The sequence below is a fragment of the Solea senegalensis genome, linkage group LG7 (genome assembly GCF_019176455.1).
Source record: "Solea senegalensis isolate Sse05_10M linkage group LG7, IFAPA_SoseM_1, whole genome shotgun sequence".
Taxonomy (NCBI): Eukaryota; Metazoa; Chordata; class Actinopteri; order Pleuronectiformes; family Soleidae; genus Solea; species Solea senegalensis.
The window spans coordinates 20871047-20888527 of record NC_058027.1 but is presented as its reverse complement, the minus strand read 5'-3'; the positions used below and the strand labels follow the sequence as shown (position 1 = coordinate 20888527).

General features: G+C 39.2%; 2 protein-coding genes across 2 annotated transcripts; one reads left to right on the top strand and one right to left on the bottom strand.

Annotated features, from left to right (window-relative positions):
- Positions 1–659: 659 nt before the first annotated feature.
- Positions 660–7649, bottom strand: tfb2m (transcription factor B2, mitochondrial). Its single transcript, XM_044031132.1, has 10 exons — positions 7475–7649; positions 6575–6913; positions 5280–5463; positions 4321–4412; positions 3682–3835; positions 3336–3484; positions 3074–3163; positions 2869–2925; positions 2049–2197; positions 660–1950 (listed from the first exon to the last, which is right to left on the bottom strand). The coding sequence occupies exons 2-10, from the start codon at positions 6848–6850 to the stop codon at positions 1761–1763; spliced, it is 1341 nt and encodes a 446-aa protein (XP_043887067.1). The 5' UTR covers positions 6851–6913; positions 7475–7649; the 3' UTR covers positions 660–1760.
- A 1027-nt stretch (positions 7650–8676) lies between these two features.
- LOC122772229 (saccharopine dehydrogenase-like oxidoreductase) lies at positions 8677–17443 on the top strand. The gene is made up of 12 exons (XM_044030035.1): positions 8677–8991; positions 10566–10678; positions 12307–12387; positions 12634–12763; positions 12843–12892; positions 12994–13124; positions 13285–13402; positions 13623–13742; positions 13847–13903; positions 14782–14893; positions 15361–15442; positions 16046–17443. Exons 1-12 carry the CDS (start codon positions 8793–8795, stop codon positions 16134–16136), a joined length of 1284 nt encoding a protein of 427 aa, XP_043885970.1. The 5' UTR covers positions 8677–8792; the 3' UTR covers positions 16137–17443.
- Positions 17444–17481: the final 38 nt, after the last annotated feature.

Sequence of the window (17481 nt, the reverse complement as noted above, 5' to 3'; positions counted from 1 at the left end):
AGTTTGTTCCACAAAAGCATATTTCTTTTAAATATTACACGTAAATAATAATAATAATAATAATGATTGTACAATTAGTGCTTTAGGGGAAGCCCTCTTATACATTTTTTCCACCACCTCTGGAGTTGCCGATGTTTGACGCTAAAAGTTGCATTCATTATAGCTGTTATTTACACCAAAACCAGTGGCACACTTGTTTTTCTTTTTAACATTAGAGGGCAGTAAAATGTCTAGTATTAATTTGTCCCTATACTATACTTTTCATGTAATATACTACAGGTTGCTTCCTCCTCTTATGAGACGCTATCAAATGGTATGCTAACCAAATCTAGTGGACTAAACAGTTTCAAACGTGGAGGTAAATCTGTGGTCAAATCCATTGTTTTATATACCTGTATAAATATACAGGTACAAAAATATGGGATTACTACAATTGTAAATTAAAATGAGCTGCAGTCGTAGTTTGTAGCTGCACCCAGGCACATTCTTAAGAGCTGTATTACAGTATACTGTGTATTTGTGCAGATGTATTGCTTCCCAGCAATTTGGCCAATTTTCACTGTATCCACTAACCCACTTGTATTCCACCTATTAAGCAGAGCACCTATGGTGCAAGCATGGAGTAAAACAAGTCAAATCAAATAAATTTCTACATCAACTCAACAGTCAAAATTCTGATTTATTCATTTGTTTAAATATTATAAGACACACAGCTTATACTCTTCTTAGAGACATACACAAAGATTATGCATTCACAAGGAAAATGCAAAAATTACACAAATCAATACAGTGAAAAACTTGAATTCTTTGAACAATCCTGTCAGCGGTGCAGTTACTGCACTACTACTCCCCTCAAGATGTAAGTTTGGAAAATAACCATGAGATACATGCTGAATTGTTACATGACACATGTTATAGCCTCCTTGGACATGCTGCCATGTATTAAATGGTTTAGCTACTTGAAGACCTTTATTTCTTTCTCATGATAGAAAGTGGATCGCTTACAAAATGGAACCTTTACAGAAGATAAAGTTTTCAAAGACCCCCCCCACCGTGTTGTTTTTTCATCTCTCATTAACACCCACCAGGCCGCTGCAAAACTTTTCTACAAAAGAGCTATCACACTTTTGATACAACAGTGTGACATGTCAAGGCATCCATCTCCCTGGAGAGTTGATCAAACAGACATCAGCAAACAGCAAATCAGTTTATCAGCATATCAACATATCTGTTTATAATATTATATATAATTATATAATATTCAGGTTGTCTTTATCTGTGCGGTAACCCCACTAAATGTTCCCAGCTCAGTCTCACTTTCAGTCATGAAAGCATCCAGAAGTCTGAATATTTCCTTCCCCATTGTCCTCCCTGATCAGGCAATATAAACATAAGTTATTGCAATTGTTTTCACAAACTGCCAAGCTATGGGTCGCAGACCCCCAGGGTACTCCTAACGTGAAGTCAAAAAATAAACCATCTTGGATATAGTCTTTGACTCAAATCTTGATTCAGGGGAATCATTGTTCTGGAATCCTTTGAAGCCATTTCTTCATCATCAAAAGATTTTCATAATTTCAGTAACAAAAATATTTCTGCAGTCCAGGCTGTACCAAATTCAATAACAATTTCTATGCATGTCCCAAATGTTACCAGATATTTTATTTTAAGAATATACCGTTGTTATACATATGAGTGGGTATGTACATTTTTGTGATGTAATTTCATGATTCTCTTCATGTAACCTGTCTAAATGAATTTTACCCCCAACCTTCCCTCTGTGTGTTCTCCAGGATCTCCTCATAGAGCCAGCTCTGTGTAAACTGCTGGCTCTTGTCCATCAACTGGAACAGTTGGAGGTATTCCTCTGGATATACGTAACCCGTCAGAATGTCATCCGGCATTCCCACTTCAGATAACAGCTTACTCCCACTATCCGGTGACCACTGGCTATGGAGGGGGAAAAAGAGGCAGATGTATATGACAATTGTTACTAACTGCTATCAGGAAATGACAAAAAAAACATTTTCTGCATGTCTACTACTTACTTCAATCGGTCAATGAGCTTGACCTTCCTCCTAGCCAGACACTGTTTGACCATCATCAGCAGAGTTGAAGCATTAGAGGGAGTGAGACCTCCAGAGAACAGATCAGCCCTTGGACGCAGACGCACCAGGCACATGTGATCATTGGCAATCTGAAGGGAAAAACATGTGAAGGATGGAGGAACAAGACATTGTATTACACTGATTATTACTGCTTTTACCCCTTTCTCATATTGTCTTATTTTCTCGCATTTGTTCATCAAAATAATTTTAAGTTAAATGGTCTAATAATCATTTTAAATTATTCATTTTGGTTCATATCAATGATCATGTAAGATTTTAGCACTGGTGCTCAATAGTCTAGCAGCAGTAGTGTCACTGCTGAATGAAATTTGGGGAAACAATGGGTAATTTATTACAACTTCCTCCAATAGCACCATGTCATAAACTGAACTCTGCCCTGCACTGGATGGATGGATGGAAGAATATGAGCGGCAATGTTACATAATTTGAACCAGAAGCATCTCTGTTCAACAGTAGGCAAAAGACAGCCTTTTAAAAACATGATACGTTTTAAAGAGAACTTGACAGATGACTATACATGAGCAATAAATGTGCCATTAAGTTGAAGGCACAACATTCAGAGTTGGAGGTATTGGACCTGGGAAAGTCTCTAAAAATGTTTCATGGTGGCCTCTTAAATACAAAAGGAAGTTTATCAACCAGATTTTATATTTATATAGGCTGCAAAAGTGAGGGGTCTGAAAACTTTCCACATGAACTGTCCAGGAGTAACAATTATTGTATTAGCGCTCTTCCTTACCTTTCCTTTTTTACTAGATTTACTCGGTTTTGACATCACAAATGACTCCCTTGGCTCCTGCACAGACAACAATGAGGAGTTTCATGTCAAAAAGGTTGTGTATAACAAGTGTGATATAACAAGGTTTCTATGTTTTCAATGTGAAACTACTGTTTAAATCCCAGACATACTGTTTTTTTCTTTTTTTTGCCAACCTCTCTCATACCTTGTGTAATAGTTCAATATCACAGGCCATCTGCCAGAGGACACTGAAGGCTCTGTAGTTCAACATGTTACCTGGACGTGCCATCAATTTCTGAAAGAGACATACAGAGATAACAGATAGTTAGTTAGATAAAGAAGTGTAAATCTGAGCTGACAGAATGTGTGACGAAAAGACAGTTTAACAACAAGGTAGTGGTTGAGTCAACTGGATGGAATGCACAAACAACCCCATTTAAAAATGTAAGCGGCAGTCACTCTTTTACCAGGTATTCCATCTCACTGATGAAGAGATTGAGCTCTATTCTTCCGTATCTGTAGACAGACAGCCTTTCAAACAAAGCATAAACCATCTTCAGCAGCATGCTGCGCTCCTGATGCGGGGCCAGGATACCAACCACCTTCACTGGGATGTCTAGGTAGAGTCACATACACACATGAACACACTCTTTAGAAGAATGACACACTAGACAATGCTTATCTTGAAGTTCAGTTTATTTTTTTTATGTAATGTACACATAATTAGTGCTGACTGCGCTATGCTATTCTTATTCTCAACCTATTTAAATGCTTGAAACAAACTTGTATGTGTGTGTGTTCCCTTTTTCTCACCATCTGTCCAGCTGGTTTCTGATATTCCCAGATCAGTGAACAATTTTTCAGAGGACGTGACCGGGGGCTTCATGTTCCCTTTGCCAATAGGATCCATTCTGAAGAAGTCACAGTGAACCACCTCCAGCTGACCACTGAGATGACCCTCCAACTCCTGCAAAATGACATATTTTAAAAACATATTTTATTTGCCCAACAGCAATTAAACAGACAGATGATTGGTTGAGCTGTGCCTAAAAGCCTCTGTAGATTAGATGTAAAAATAAAAAGCCGTAATACTGCAGATATTTTTTTCTAACCAAGTTTGTTGGTTTGTTTGTTGTTGGGGGTTTTTTCACATCTAATTGACCAGAATGTCGTTTGTTGGCCAGAAGCAAGCATATTCATTCAAACTGTACCACAGCAAGCCTAAATTCCATTCTATAGTGGAGAAGTAGATGTCCCTTCCTGTGATGTTTTTCTTCCTGGTCATTACGATATATTTGCTTAATAGCATTGCGCTTGATGTAAACATTGACAAGGTATTGAAGTTCCCCACCACATCACTCACAATTACATGCCATTTCTTTCTATTGCTATTGATATGCAAACACGTTTAGAATAAAAATAAATTGTTTGATTATTTGAAATCTCTGATACCTGTAGATCATGAAGGAAGTGCTTATCGCCTTCAAGGGCCACAACTCTCTGAGCTCCAGCATTTAACAGCGACCTTGTCAACACCCCAGGACCTGAAGACAGACGAAAACACAGCATTTTAGAGTTGATGTTTCACTGGCAAGTATGACATGTTGTGGACAATCATTAATCTATCATAAAAATACATACATCTTATGTGTGATAATGCACAGACGCACACTCAATAGAAGCATACAGTAGTTTAAGTTTTATAAAGTGAAACGGAGGTACTGACACAAAGTGAGTGCTGACTGAGTTGTGCACCCCCTGTGCCATGAACCAGCCTGAGACAAAGAAGCATGGCGTCTCTGAACACATGGCTGCCAACCGGGACACTGCCAAAATCACACATTACAGTTTCCAGTCTGAGAAGGTTGTCTAACACTGAGATAAAGCTGCAACCATATTCATTAATAAGATGTTGCATATTTGAGCCGGGGGTTAATTTTATTGTGGGGAGTCTTTTGTTAAAGGGGCTAAATAAGTTCTGCAGCCTCACTGTGGTCACGTCTGCTGTGTTGTACTGGGAGCCAGTCATTTGTTGACATTAGTAGACTCTGTTCTGACACAAACTACAACTCACTTGCTGCTTGTTACTTTACTAACGGTGTGGGGAAATAAAGTCAGCCCAGTGCCGTTTTCCCTGAGGCATATGGGAGCATGAAAATCCAACCGAAATCATATTCGATCTCTAGTCGTCATGCCATGACCTGTTCATTCACGGACATAAAAAATTATAAATGAATAAATAATCTTGCAGACAACTCCCCTATAAGTGGCTCAAAGTGGTCTTTCCTTGTGGTCTAGATGGCAGCCATGTTTTCAGTGAGAGCAAGCCTTTGTAACTCAGGCTTAAGTTTAACAATGCTTTTAAGTCTACCTTCGTAGATATAAACTTTTGTATACAAATAAATACATACCTGGGTTACATTCAAGGATAACACATTTAGCATCCTCTGGTTCTAGATGTTGTGTTACCAGTTTAGCCAGGTGTGGATCCACAATAAGGTGACTTTTCTTTTTACCGGACTGAGCACGGCGCACATTTTCATCAACCTCTCCCAGATCCAGAAAGTCATATTGGCACAACTGACGACTTTGGCCCTAAAAAAAACATGAACAAAATATTAATCACTAAAAAAACACCAAAATATATTGAGAAACACTTTTTTTCAAACATTCATTTTTGTATTTTATAATTGATTCCATTAAGTCAGGATTTCTATGAATGTGGGCATTTTCTCCTAAAAAAGGAAAAAAAAAGTTAAATCTCTAAATTCTAAATTCAATTTATTTCCAATACAATTGATTTACAAAGCAATAAAATACAGTTGTGAGTGCTGTACTGTAATAAAGCATTCAAGAGCCAAGAACATCTGATCTTATGTAGGTCAGCAAGGTAAGAGGGAGCAAGGCCTGTGATACACTTGTAAACATCCAGTGACAATTGAAAATGGATCCTGTGGTGCAGTGGAGGGATGCCAGAATGGCGGACATATGTTTATGCCTTTGAGTTCTTGTGAGAATGCGTGCGATGGAAACCAGGCTAATCCCAACATAAAAAGCATTGCAGTAATCCAGTTAATCCTGCACTTTTCCTTCTTAGATGCTTTATGATTGTTTAGTAATTGATTACATGCATTGTGATATCACCATTGGCCATGTATCACATGTTGTATTATGATGTTCCTACCCCTAGACTCAGGTAATTTGGTAAGGGTTATTTGTTACAGGCACAAATGTATAGAACTTGTTTATCAAAATGAGGGGTAGGTCAAAATGTCAATTTGGTGATATATACTTGTTCTTCCTCATTAAATACATAATCTCTACGCCAGGGCAAATATCAAGATTTTAATAAACAAATTAAGGAGCTTTAAAGTTAACAGCTTCACTAGCATTGCAGCATTAATTCATTACTCCTTGTGTCCAAGCTGCTCAAATGAATTAGGGAAACTTGAGGCAGAAGTTACCAAGCCGAAGAAGAGGGAGTTTACAGTGGCATTTACAGTGGAGAAAGCTACGTTAAGAGATGTCCCAAGCGTCTTCAGTTAGATATCGTGATGTATCACTATATGATTGTCTTGCTTATCACAGAATCATTGTATCGTGATATTGCTGGTATCGTGGACCATGTATCGCATATCGCATCATGAGGTGCCCTGTGATTCCCACCACAAATTAAATTTAAGCAAAACCAAAGAAAACTGCCTACCTGTAAAGCCACAGCCGACAGATTCCTGTGTGTGAGTGCTGTAGAAGGGGACGTCCTCTCCGTGTGTGACTGCTGTGAACTGGAACCAAGTGTGGGCCGACCAGGGCCAGAAGAGAGAGAGTCTAGGCTGTAGGCCCTTCTTTGAAGCACGAGAGCCGCAGGAACACAGAAGCTAAAGGGTCGTCTGTGGGCAAAAGCTGCTTTATGCAAACAGGATCTGCTTCTGATGCTGTGGCAGCATACAGGGCGCATCACCAGCACCAGAGTTCTGTACATCTTGAAATTACACAAGAGAGGTTGCGGGAGATTTAAGAACTGCTCCAAGACATCTCAGGCTACCTGGAAGAAATGGGATGATGGACGTTTAGATGAAAAGTGATTCACTTTGACAACAGTTAACAGAAATTAAGTTTGACAGGTTTGAGTATGGAAAGCACAATTATAAAATGTTTCAGTAATTATGGCTGAATTTGTCTTCCTCAGTTTCAGGCTGATGCTGGTTCACTGTCAAACTGCCCCAATAATCTGAACACAGCAATCATTACTAATGTTATATCAGTGATACATTTGCTTTTCCTGCTAAAACATGTCCAAGTGTATCCGCATTCAATTCTGTGAGGAAAAGTCTATGTCACAGTTGTAAAGTAGTACTGTCTGAAATGTCAGCACGTGGGCAGGTTAACTCCTTAATATCTGTGAGTTGAGTCGTTCACTGTCCTTCACTTTGCAACTAGGCCTTGTCCAAAAAGGTACAAACCACAAGTCACTCTTCATGGTAAAATAAAAGTGTTAGTTTGCCGAGGCTAATACATAATCACTGTTGTTAGCTAGTCGTACGCTAACTCCACTAAAACCTACTCTACAAATTGTGTGGGTTCACGGAAATAAACGTGTACATACCTCCTTGCAGAAAAGCTTTAATGTCCTTATCTCACGACTGCAGTGGTTTCATGGTGATTCTCCGCGGTGTAACGCTCCGTGACATTGAGCTCCCATCATCCTGACCCCTCGCTGCTTGTTTTCACAACCCTCCGCGCTCGTGCTGCTGCTGGCGCGTCTGATTGTCGTCACTGACAGGCGACATCTGCTAGGACCAATCAAACAACTGGGGGAAGTTGTCATGGTCGTATGGCTTCTTCTTTTTTGAGGTTTTACGCAACAACGATTTGGTGCATTACCGCCACCATCTGGTATGGAGTGTGGATCTAAATGTACTGTACTATTACTGAACAAAATAAATATTAATATACATGTATGTATGTGTGTTTTAATTTGAAATTCTGGGACAAAAACTCCTACTCCTATTTTTTGGAATGGGTTTTTTGATGCCTATGTGTATGCTTGAATTAACTATGATACTCCTATTTTTTGGAATGGGTTTTTTGATGCCTATGTGTATGCTTGAATGTAACTATGATAACTGTCTATATAGGCTTGTATTGAATGGATTATGGCTCAATGTTCTTTTGGTTTTTTTTTCTATGGCAGCTATGGTCTATGGCGGCATCTGGAAGTATCCATGGCGGTATAGTTGACATGGGCGATATCGACAAAGAATAAAAACTCTTTTTGTAGGTTTTGTAAGCTATCGTTTTTATACCATGGGCAAGAGGTTTTGTGAAGTTGTTGTGGCTTATTTTGAAGGCCAGAGTGAAGAATGTTAAGGTGAGGAAAGAGTGAAGGAGCTATTGTTTTTATAGTTTCACCATTTCGAAAAAAATGTTTTAATGTTTTGCAATAGCCCCAATTTAAATAATAACAATTTCCCTTCATATTTAATGTTCTTTCCGCCGTTGTACTCCTGTGGAAATTACATGATTTCCGATACACTTTTTAACGTTTTATTTTGAAAAGCGGATGTTGCTAAACCTGCATGTGCGCTCGATGTGTAAAACAATATATATTTTTTATCATTAATTGTCAGGGAAGATCAAAGACAGTAAAGGTAAATCACACACAGATCAAAGATAACTCGTGACAGAATGTAAAATATCCACAGACAGAAACAACGTGGACACACACATACAGAGCATTCCCAACGGCTGCGTCTCGTGTTCATATTTATTTCGTCCTGATGGTGGAGCCAATGAGAGCGGAAGTGAACCACACACACTGATCCCTACGGCCTGACAAAGACACAATCGCACACTGTCTCTCACTCCTCCCGCAGAGAAGTGTCGTCTGTCTCCGTCCTCCTGTCCTCTTCTAGTCTGTCACCATGGCGTGTGTTGAGACGTCCTCCAGCAGACCCTACCACCTGGTTATCTTCGGAGCTTCCGGCTTCACGGGCCAGTTCGTGGTGGAGGAAGTGGCCCGCACCGTGTCTGAGGGTCCTAAGGGGAACCTCAAGTGGGCCGTAGCGGGCAGGAGCAAGCAGAAGCTGGAGAAAGTTGTGGAGCAGGCCGCCGGAGTCCTCGGTACGTGTGTGTTTTACATACGTCAAGTGCACTGATGCTTAACTGAACGGACTTTTTGTTACAGAGGGACATATTTAACTTCACACGTGAAGATGTGTGAATGTAGAAGATTGATTTGCTGATAATGATCAGTTTGACACGCCTTTGACCCTAAACTCTGACTCAACACAGGAGGCTGCACCTTTTAAAAACAAATTATGCAAAGACATTGCTCACATACTGCAAATGTATAAGATTTTAGCGTCCATAGACACAATAGACATTTTTTAGCAGGGGTGGGAATCGCCAGAGACACCACAATACGATATTATCGCAGTATTTACTCACAATTCCACATCACGATATTAAGCATCCATGAAATAACATATTGCGATAAACACACACACAGCAGCTTTCAGGAAAGTGAGTACTTGGTGTCTCAAAAATTAGATAATATCCACACAAAATAACGCAATATTTCACGTTAGTGATTTTCTTTCCAGATACATTAATATAGAGCTGAGGTTCTCAAATTGGGGGCCCCGGACTCATGCAAGTCCACATCACACTGCCAGTGGGTCCATTAAAATGTTCCAACTTCAAAACATTTACAATACAACTGTATTTGTTTAAGTTGGGAGTCAATTCGGCAATTCCTTCCATTATTTCATTTTTAAAAATATATACTGTATATATTAATTAACCTAAGCCTTCAAACTCCAAATGAATTTTAATTTTGCAATGTGAAACTGTTCTTAGACCGCTTTCTAATCAAACACATTCTCATAAAATTAAAAACAATTAAAAAAGAGGGATCAATATTCTACTGAAGTGAAACTTTGACATAATTGTAATTCATAAGGGCCAAATTAGCCACTTCAGGTAATAACAATGTGTAATAAATAAAATCTGTTGTAGGTAAGTAAATGAGTAAAGATTAATTAAAGAAACCTAAATCAAGATAATGAATAAGGTCTCATTCTTGGCTCAGACTCAGATAACCATTTGTATCTAAGCAACTCTATAAATATGGAAAATAAAGACCATGGCCTGATCAGGGGCAGCGAGCTGCTCCGCTGTCCTGTCAGTAATGTGACTTTCCACAGGATTAGATGGTTATTCTGTTGGCCCCTCCTCTTTGGCTGTCCTTTCAGGGAGTGGACAACAGCTGATGGAACATACCAACTGACTGCACAATCCCTGATATGTTGTTACCCTTTATATAATCTCAATAACCAGCTTTTGGTCCAGTGCATACTTGATGTCAATTATTTGACACAGAGAATGTGATATTAAACCACTTTTAGTTCAGTTTAAAACTTGGCTGCTTGACTGACTCGTCCTTTCTTGAGATCTGTGGGTTAAGTCCTTGTTACTGTCGAGACCACGTCATATAGTCACTGCCATTAAAGCTCTGGAACAGCTTGGAAGTAGTCCGTCAGAGTCGGTGAATAACTCATGTGACTCTTTTTGATCAATAGAACAGATAAGGGCATTTATAGAGTCGACTGCTTTGCATGTTTTATTTGAATACAAATTTGAATCATAGTGGCATAATTGTTGCACTGTGTGTGTGTGTGTGTGCTAACATACAGGTAAACCTGAGCTGAGGACGGAGGTAGACATCATTGTGGCAGATGTAGCCGATCCAGATTCCTTGGCCGCCATGTGCAAACAGGCGGTGATTGTTCTCAACTGTGTGGGGCCTGTAAGTTATTTTACATTCCACTGACATTTTTGTGTATGTTTTGTTGACGTTTTTTCAAATTGTTTTTCTAATGACTCAAACTAGTTTTTCTCACATCATCTCATAACACTGTCACATTGGTGTCCAGTTCAACTTATTACCATCCCTCTCTCACACACACACACACAGTCTTTTTCTTTTACACAATGAAGGCTACTGACTTGCAGTGCACAATAAATCTCATTGTCCTAAAACCAGAATGAACAGCAGTTTTACAGCAGCACTGCTTCACGTCCTGGTAGTCAGGATAAAGGCACCTTGCTTCAGACTGCGACACATGCAGATGTTATCTCATTGGTTGTGCTCCAGAGTGGCAGCTGGGGTTAAGGTTGCATTAATTTGCACTTTGACTGCAGCGTGCAGTGGGAATAAAAAGTAACATTTGTCCCAATTGATCAAACCTTGGACATTGCACTTTCAACAAGGATAAGGAGTCACCAGCCAGAAAACGTATCCAACCATGGGGGTCAAGGGGCATGGCCACACCAGGGAAGAATATTTGTTGACTTCTTGTACAAAAATGAAAAATTAAAGGTCCAAAAATGTGAAATTATTTCCATTGGGCAGAAATTGAAGATAAAATAATTGTATTTAATAAGTGTACAATCTAGGGATGCCACTTTTTTGTGTCCGATACCGATATCACTATAGTGACTTGTTCTTAAAATAAAACAACAAAATGAACCTAAGCCACTTGAGGGGGCTGCTGTACTGGTACTCATAGTAGTTGACGCGTCGTCTTCTGGGTCCAATGAATGAATTTACACACATGAGCGTTGTATGCAATCATCAACATTTATTAATCCAAACGGACAGGGGCCGCGGCGACGGTCAAAAAACTGTGTGCTTCCCCAGTCAGCAGCACACCTGCCGAGTAATTACCTCTATTTAACACCTTTCTGCACAGTGCAGAGCGCCACCTACTGTGGCCTTCAGGTAAGTATGGCTCTAACAATCACAAACTGGAATATTTACCGATATTAGTCCGATACAGTCATTTTAGACCACTGAACTATGAAGCTGTTCACAACACATTTGTCATTTCATTTCAAAGACATAATTCCCCAACTGTGTAACAAATATTGTTTCTCCTCAAAAGAAAAAATGAACGGCCCAAACATGACTCAGCTAAAATGATCGATGATGAAATTTGCTGGTTTCATTTACATATTTACAGTCTGTGCATATTAAAGCATGTGACATATAAGATTTTTGGATTGTATCAGATTTTACTGTCCGATATTTGTTCCAGTGATTTTGACCAGTATTGGCCTGATGTCAGTACTGGCCGACACCGATTCCCATCCCTTGTGCAATCACCTGATTGTATGAATTGATGGTTATATTTTACCCTAGAATGAGTCTTTTATATTTATATAATTTTAGACCGCCATGTTTATCCACAATGGACAAACTAAACATCTTTTGAATTTTGATGCCGAATAAAGGCTGTGTAGGTTCCGCTGCAACATACAACTTCACCAATAAATGTTGCTGAATTTTACACACTGTACTTTTAAGAATTAATATTTTTTTTTAGTTACACACAAAAAATGTTAAATGTAACACTGCTCTCTCTGTGTATATAGTATAGATTCTATGGTGAGCCGGTCGTCAAAGCCTGTGTGGAGAATGGAGCTCACCAGCTTGACATCTCTGGTGAACCACAGGTAAGAATAGCATTCTATTTTTGTATTGTGTGTATTCATTTATCAGTTGCTTTTAATTTGATGGTCCTACGTGCAATACTTCTGATGCACATGTAGGCTGCATATATTTTCACCACAGACGGGTGTTTTTAAGGTTTTAGTTTGAATTATTTCCCTCAACTGTACTGTTAAGTTGCACTGTGAGAATATATTTTTGAAAAATTGTCTTTATGTAACTACTTTTGGGTCACTTTTTGCTGTGGACAGTTTCTGGAGGGCATGCAGCTGAACTACGACAGCCAGGCAGCTGACAAAGGTGTGTACATCATTGGCAGCTGCGGATTTGACTCCATACCAGCAGACATGGGAGTCATCTACACCAGAGACCAGTTCAAGGGTATGTGCTGTCTCATGTGCACACTTACACTCAAAACAAACAAAACAAACAACAGGTTTGTGTGTGTGTTCATCCACAGGTACACTGACTGCAGTGGAGAGCTATCTGACGTTTGGTTCAGGACCTGAAGTATGTTACTGGTTTTTCCCACTCAGTTTCTTCACCTTGTTTTTTTTGCTCATTTCCTGTTTGTGTCATCTCATATTTTTCTAATCATGTAAAAAAAACAGGGTACATGTATCCACGACGGCACATGGCAGTCTGCTGTCTACGGTTTTGCTGACAGCCAGAAGCTCCAGAGTCTTCGGAGGAAGTTTAACCACAAACCTCTGCCATTTGTTGGCTCTAGGATTAAACGCAGGTATGTTTATTTTTCAGTTGTTTAGCTTAAACTTGTGATTGTTTTCTGGTGGAAAAAAACACGCAATGATGACATTTCTTTCATACTACCTTAGACCTTAGTATCAGCTGATCACAAGCTGATGCAATATAAAAAGTAACCTCTGTGCGTGTGTTTGCAGAGGAACACTGTTCTTCAGTAATGACATCCAGCAGTATACGGTGCCCTTCATGGGCTCCGATCCGTCCGTTGTAAAGAGAACTCAGCGCTTCCTGGTAGAAGAACACAAGGAAACACCAGTCAGTATTCTCACTATTCTTTGTCAGTGTTCCACTAATTATCCACATGATAATGATGATAATAATTCTAATGTAGGTGTTGTTGTTTAGAGGTATCATAGAGAAACTTGAGCACCCAATTTCAGTTGAACAATTTGCACATATTTCAGATGAAGGTGCTATGTAGCCTGTCACTGCCTCTATATTTCTAGAGCAGTAAATGGTCTGTTGTCAACTCTAGGTTCAGTATGGAGCGTATGCAGGAATTGGAGGCGTCGGCAATCTCATCAAGCTGATGTTCACTGGTATGATTTTCTGGTTCTTAGTCAAGTTCAGTTTTGGGCGCAACCTTCTTATCAAGGTAAACAAACACAACACACACAACAACACAGTGTACATAGTACAGTCCGTTTCACATTTCACAACTGGCTATAACCAATGTCTGTTTGTGTTCACTCTTCTCAGCACCCTGAGCTCTTCTCCTTTGGGCTCTTCTCTAAAGCCGGACCAACTAGAAAGCAGGTAAAGTTTTGGCAGAACAGACAATTCCAGACGAGTTAATTATAGTAATAGTTATAGTTCCTATAGTTCCTGCTCGCAGCTGTCGTCCTGCCAGCGGGTGGCACTATGCTCTTGTCTCAGTTTTAATGTGCTGATGTTTGGTCTTTTGTCTCACATGTGAAGTTTTCGGCAGATTGATCAATTTATGGCAAAGTTGCATGCCACTTCCTGTTTCTGGGTGAAATGGCAGCTAAATTCAAAATGGCTGATTTCCTTTCGGGTCAAGTTGATGTCTGTAGACGTGTTCAGAGTCGGTCTTGTGTGTCACGTATGACGTTTTGAGCATGGCAGCCTTTGTGATGTAACTTACAGGGCACTTCCTGTTTAATGTCAAATGGTTGAAATTCGCCAACAATTCCCATGGTTGCTGTGGCCACGCCCCTTTTGATAACTTTTCATTGTTGATGTGTCGAGTACAAATTGACCTACATTTTTTATGTTGCTATGGATCGTTCATTTATGACACATGCAAATCACTAAGATGAATGCCAAATTTAAAATGGCAGACTTCCTGTTGAGTTGAGGCCATGGTCTCAACAGTCTTTTTTGTTCATCTTGGGCTAAAAAATGTTTTCCCCGAGTTTCGTGGTATTTGGTGCAACTTAGTTTTCACCTCTGAGGGCACTACTGAGCCATTCTGTACCACTTTTTATGTATTCCCCTTATTTTATAAATTTTTTGTTCGTTTGTTCACCAGCATTTATTTAGTACGTCAAAAATGTGATCCTTTGGGGAGAAAAAAATATCCAATAGGTTCTCGCACCACTGTGTGAGTGCTCGGGCACTAAAAATACAAAAAAATGTATACTTACAACATATTCACCATGTGTACGTTTTAGATGGAAGGCTCATCCTTCCAGTTTGCCTTCTATGGAGAGGGATACACCGAGGGTGAGGACCCTTCACAGGGAAAACCTTCCGGAAAGATCCGTACACTGGTTCAGGGACCAGGTAAGTCAAGTTCTAAATGAATTCAGGATTTGTGCTTCATTTAAAGTTCATGTAAAGCAAACGCAGAGTTTCTCCTCCTCACATATTACTGTATACACGTTTGAAAGAAATAGCTGTGGAGTAAAGACTGAAAACAGTCTGGATTTTCTTAGGCTTGTCTAAAACTAGTTAGCAGAACTCCTCTTCAAACACTGTAGTGACATAAAAACCTTTAGGCTTTACTTTTTTTTTATTAACTTTTTAGAAAAAAAAAATGTTTTCCCTTTATCACCTAGTTGAAAGTAATTTCTGACTGAGACATAATATATTTTAGCAAAGCCTTAGTTAACACAGACACAAAACACCACAGCACAAGACACTTGCATCTGTCCTGTCTAGGTCGGATATTTACAGTAAATATACCAGTAAGTTTGGCTGGTTTAACATGTTCCTGTTTAATGAATTATTGTCTGTCTGGTTTTATTTAGAGTGTGGATATGTGGCCACACCCATTGCCATGGTACAAGCTGCCCTCACCATACTCAGTGAGCCTTCAGCTTTGCCCAAGAGGTGAGTTACCACTGTATCACCGTGCGTGTGAAAGAGTTCAGTCGCAAATATGGGAACGTCATGAGTGTTGATGTAGCTATTACATTTAATTGCTCCAGCTTTGCTTCTGTACAGTGTTTTGGCAGTTTGTATTGACAGTACAGTAGTTTAAAGTGATAATTCAGGGTTTGTTTTTTTTAAATGAGGTACTGTCTGCCACACTGTGCCTGCCCAATGCAGATTTTGAATATATATCTGAAACTGAAATTGTCATTGTGGTATGATTTGCGATATTAGAGGGAATTTATTTTTTTTTGAAAAACACTTTTAAAACTTTTTTGCATTTTGAAAATAGCAGTAAGACAGTGATTTTATTGACATTTCTATAAATTGTTCAGCTTTAGTTCAGTACCTCTTACAATCTCACTTCAAAAACATTAAATAGATCAATAGCAGGATAAATATTGCTTCAGCCTTGTTTCTGTGCATCAGTGTTGTCCATGTTTGTACAGTACAGCAGTTTACATGAGAGAATTCTATGGATTGCAAAATCTTTGAGACATTAGTGTGGAAAACATTTTAGTCAGCATTATTAATTTCTTTAATTTCCTCCTTAATTTTCAGGGGAGGAGTGTACACTCCTGGAGCAGTCTTTGCAAAAACCACTCTTGTCGACCGCCTCAACAAGCACGGCATCCAGTTCTCCGTCCTCTAAGATGTGTCCTCTCCCGTGATGCTGTACTCCAGGTTTTCTGAGCACTAACAGTAATATAATCACAACTGTCATGAATAGTAACTGAGTACACATTCAGACTTAGTTCTTTTTAAGTTTTTATGCTTTTTAATTGGTACTGTTTGCTTGAATGTATTAATAACCCTCCTGCTTGTGAGATAAACAGCACAATGGTGGCAGCATTTGAAAGCCCAGGACAGTTAATGTCTCCAATTAAATTATTATATTATGATTGCTTACAACAAGCATTTCTTATTTTAAGACGGGGAGGGGAACCAAAACTATCCAAACATCCACATAAAAAAACAGCTAAAATAAGTTTACAGTTCAAAGTTGAAGATTGCGGTATTGTAAATCAGTGCCTGATTTGTCCATTCTCAGCTACTGTACAAACACGGCAGACTTAATGGAACAATAAATATGTCTCTTTTTTTAACACATATATTCGTAAACACAACATAGGGCTTCTAAGTTATGACCAAAACCGTAATCATATTTGTTTTTTTGATTAATATTGAGATTGTGATTTATCCATTAGTCATTCTAACATTTTAATTTCAATGTTTTGTGCTTCATTCTTGTTATGTACACATTTGGGGGCATTTTGCAGGAGCCTCAAAGGCTTGGAGGACTAGATTACATCAGAACTGTATAGAAAATGTGTCCTAAGAGTAAAAATACCCAGCTGTAATTGTGTCAGTAAAATAACTCCTACTGCCTGTAGCTGTGTAGCTTGTAGCCTACAGTAGCTCATCAGCTGTACAAGGATAAACGTGGTTGTCGTCGTTCTCATCCAGTGCAGTGAAAAACTCTAGTACTACTGTGTTGTACTGCACGTATGTGTTTGCATTTCCTGGCCTGGCACTTAAAATCCTGATTATTTGTTATTTTGTTTCTCTTAATATTTTATCATCTTTCATCTTTACTGAATGTTGGTTTCAGTGGCTGAACGCCACAGCACTTGCACAGCCTCCCAGTTATTTGCTTCAGAGCTTTGTCAGAAAACGCCTCCAGCTGTTTATGCACACTCACAGCAAGAGTTACTCCATGAAACTGGACACAAGTGTGTGTGTGACGTGTGCTTTGTTTCTGTAGGATATTATGGGCTGGAATATTTTCACCTGTGAAGTGAAATGAACGCTGTCCAGACTGGTTTCTAAGTGCTCTTGAGAGTTTGAGTGCTATGTGCATGTGACAGCCATGTTTGACCTAAAGCTCCAGAGTTTAGTTTTTGTGTGCTTTGCTTTGTGTGGGCTCCCCAAATAAAGTCAACGCCGCTAAAGAAACAATGCAGTTTGTTTTGAGGTTGTTGTTTTGTTTTTTTTCA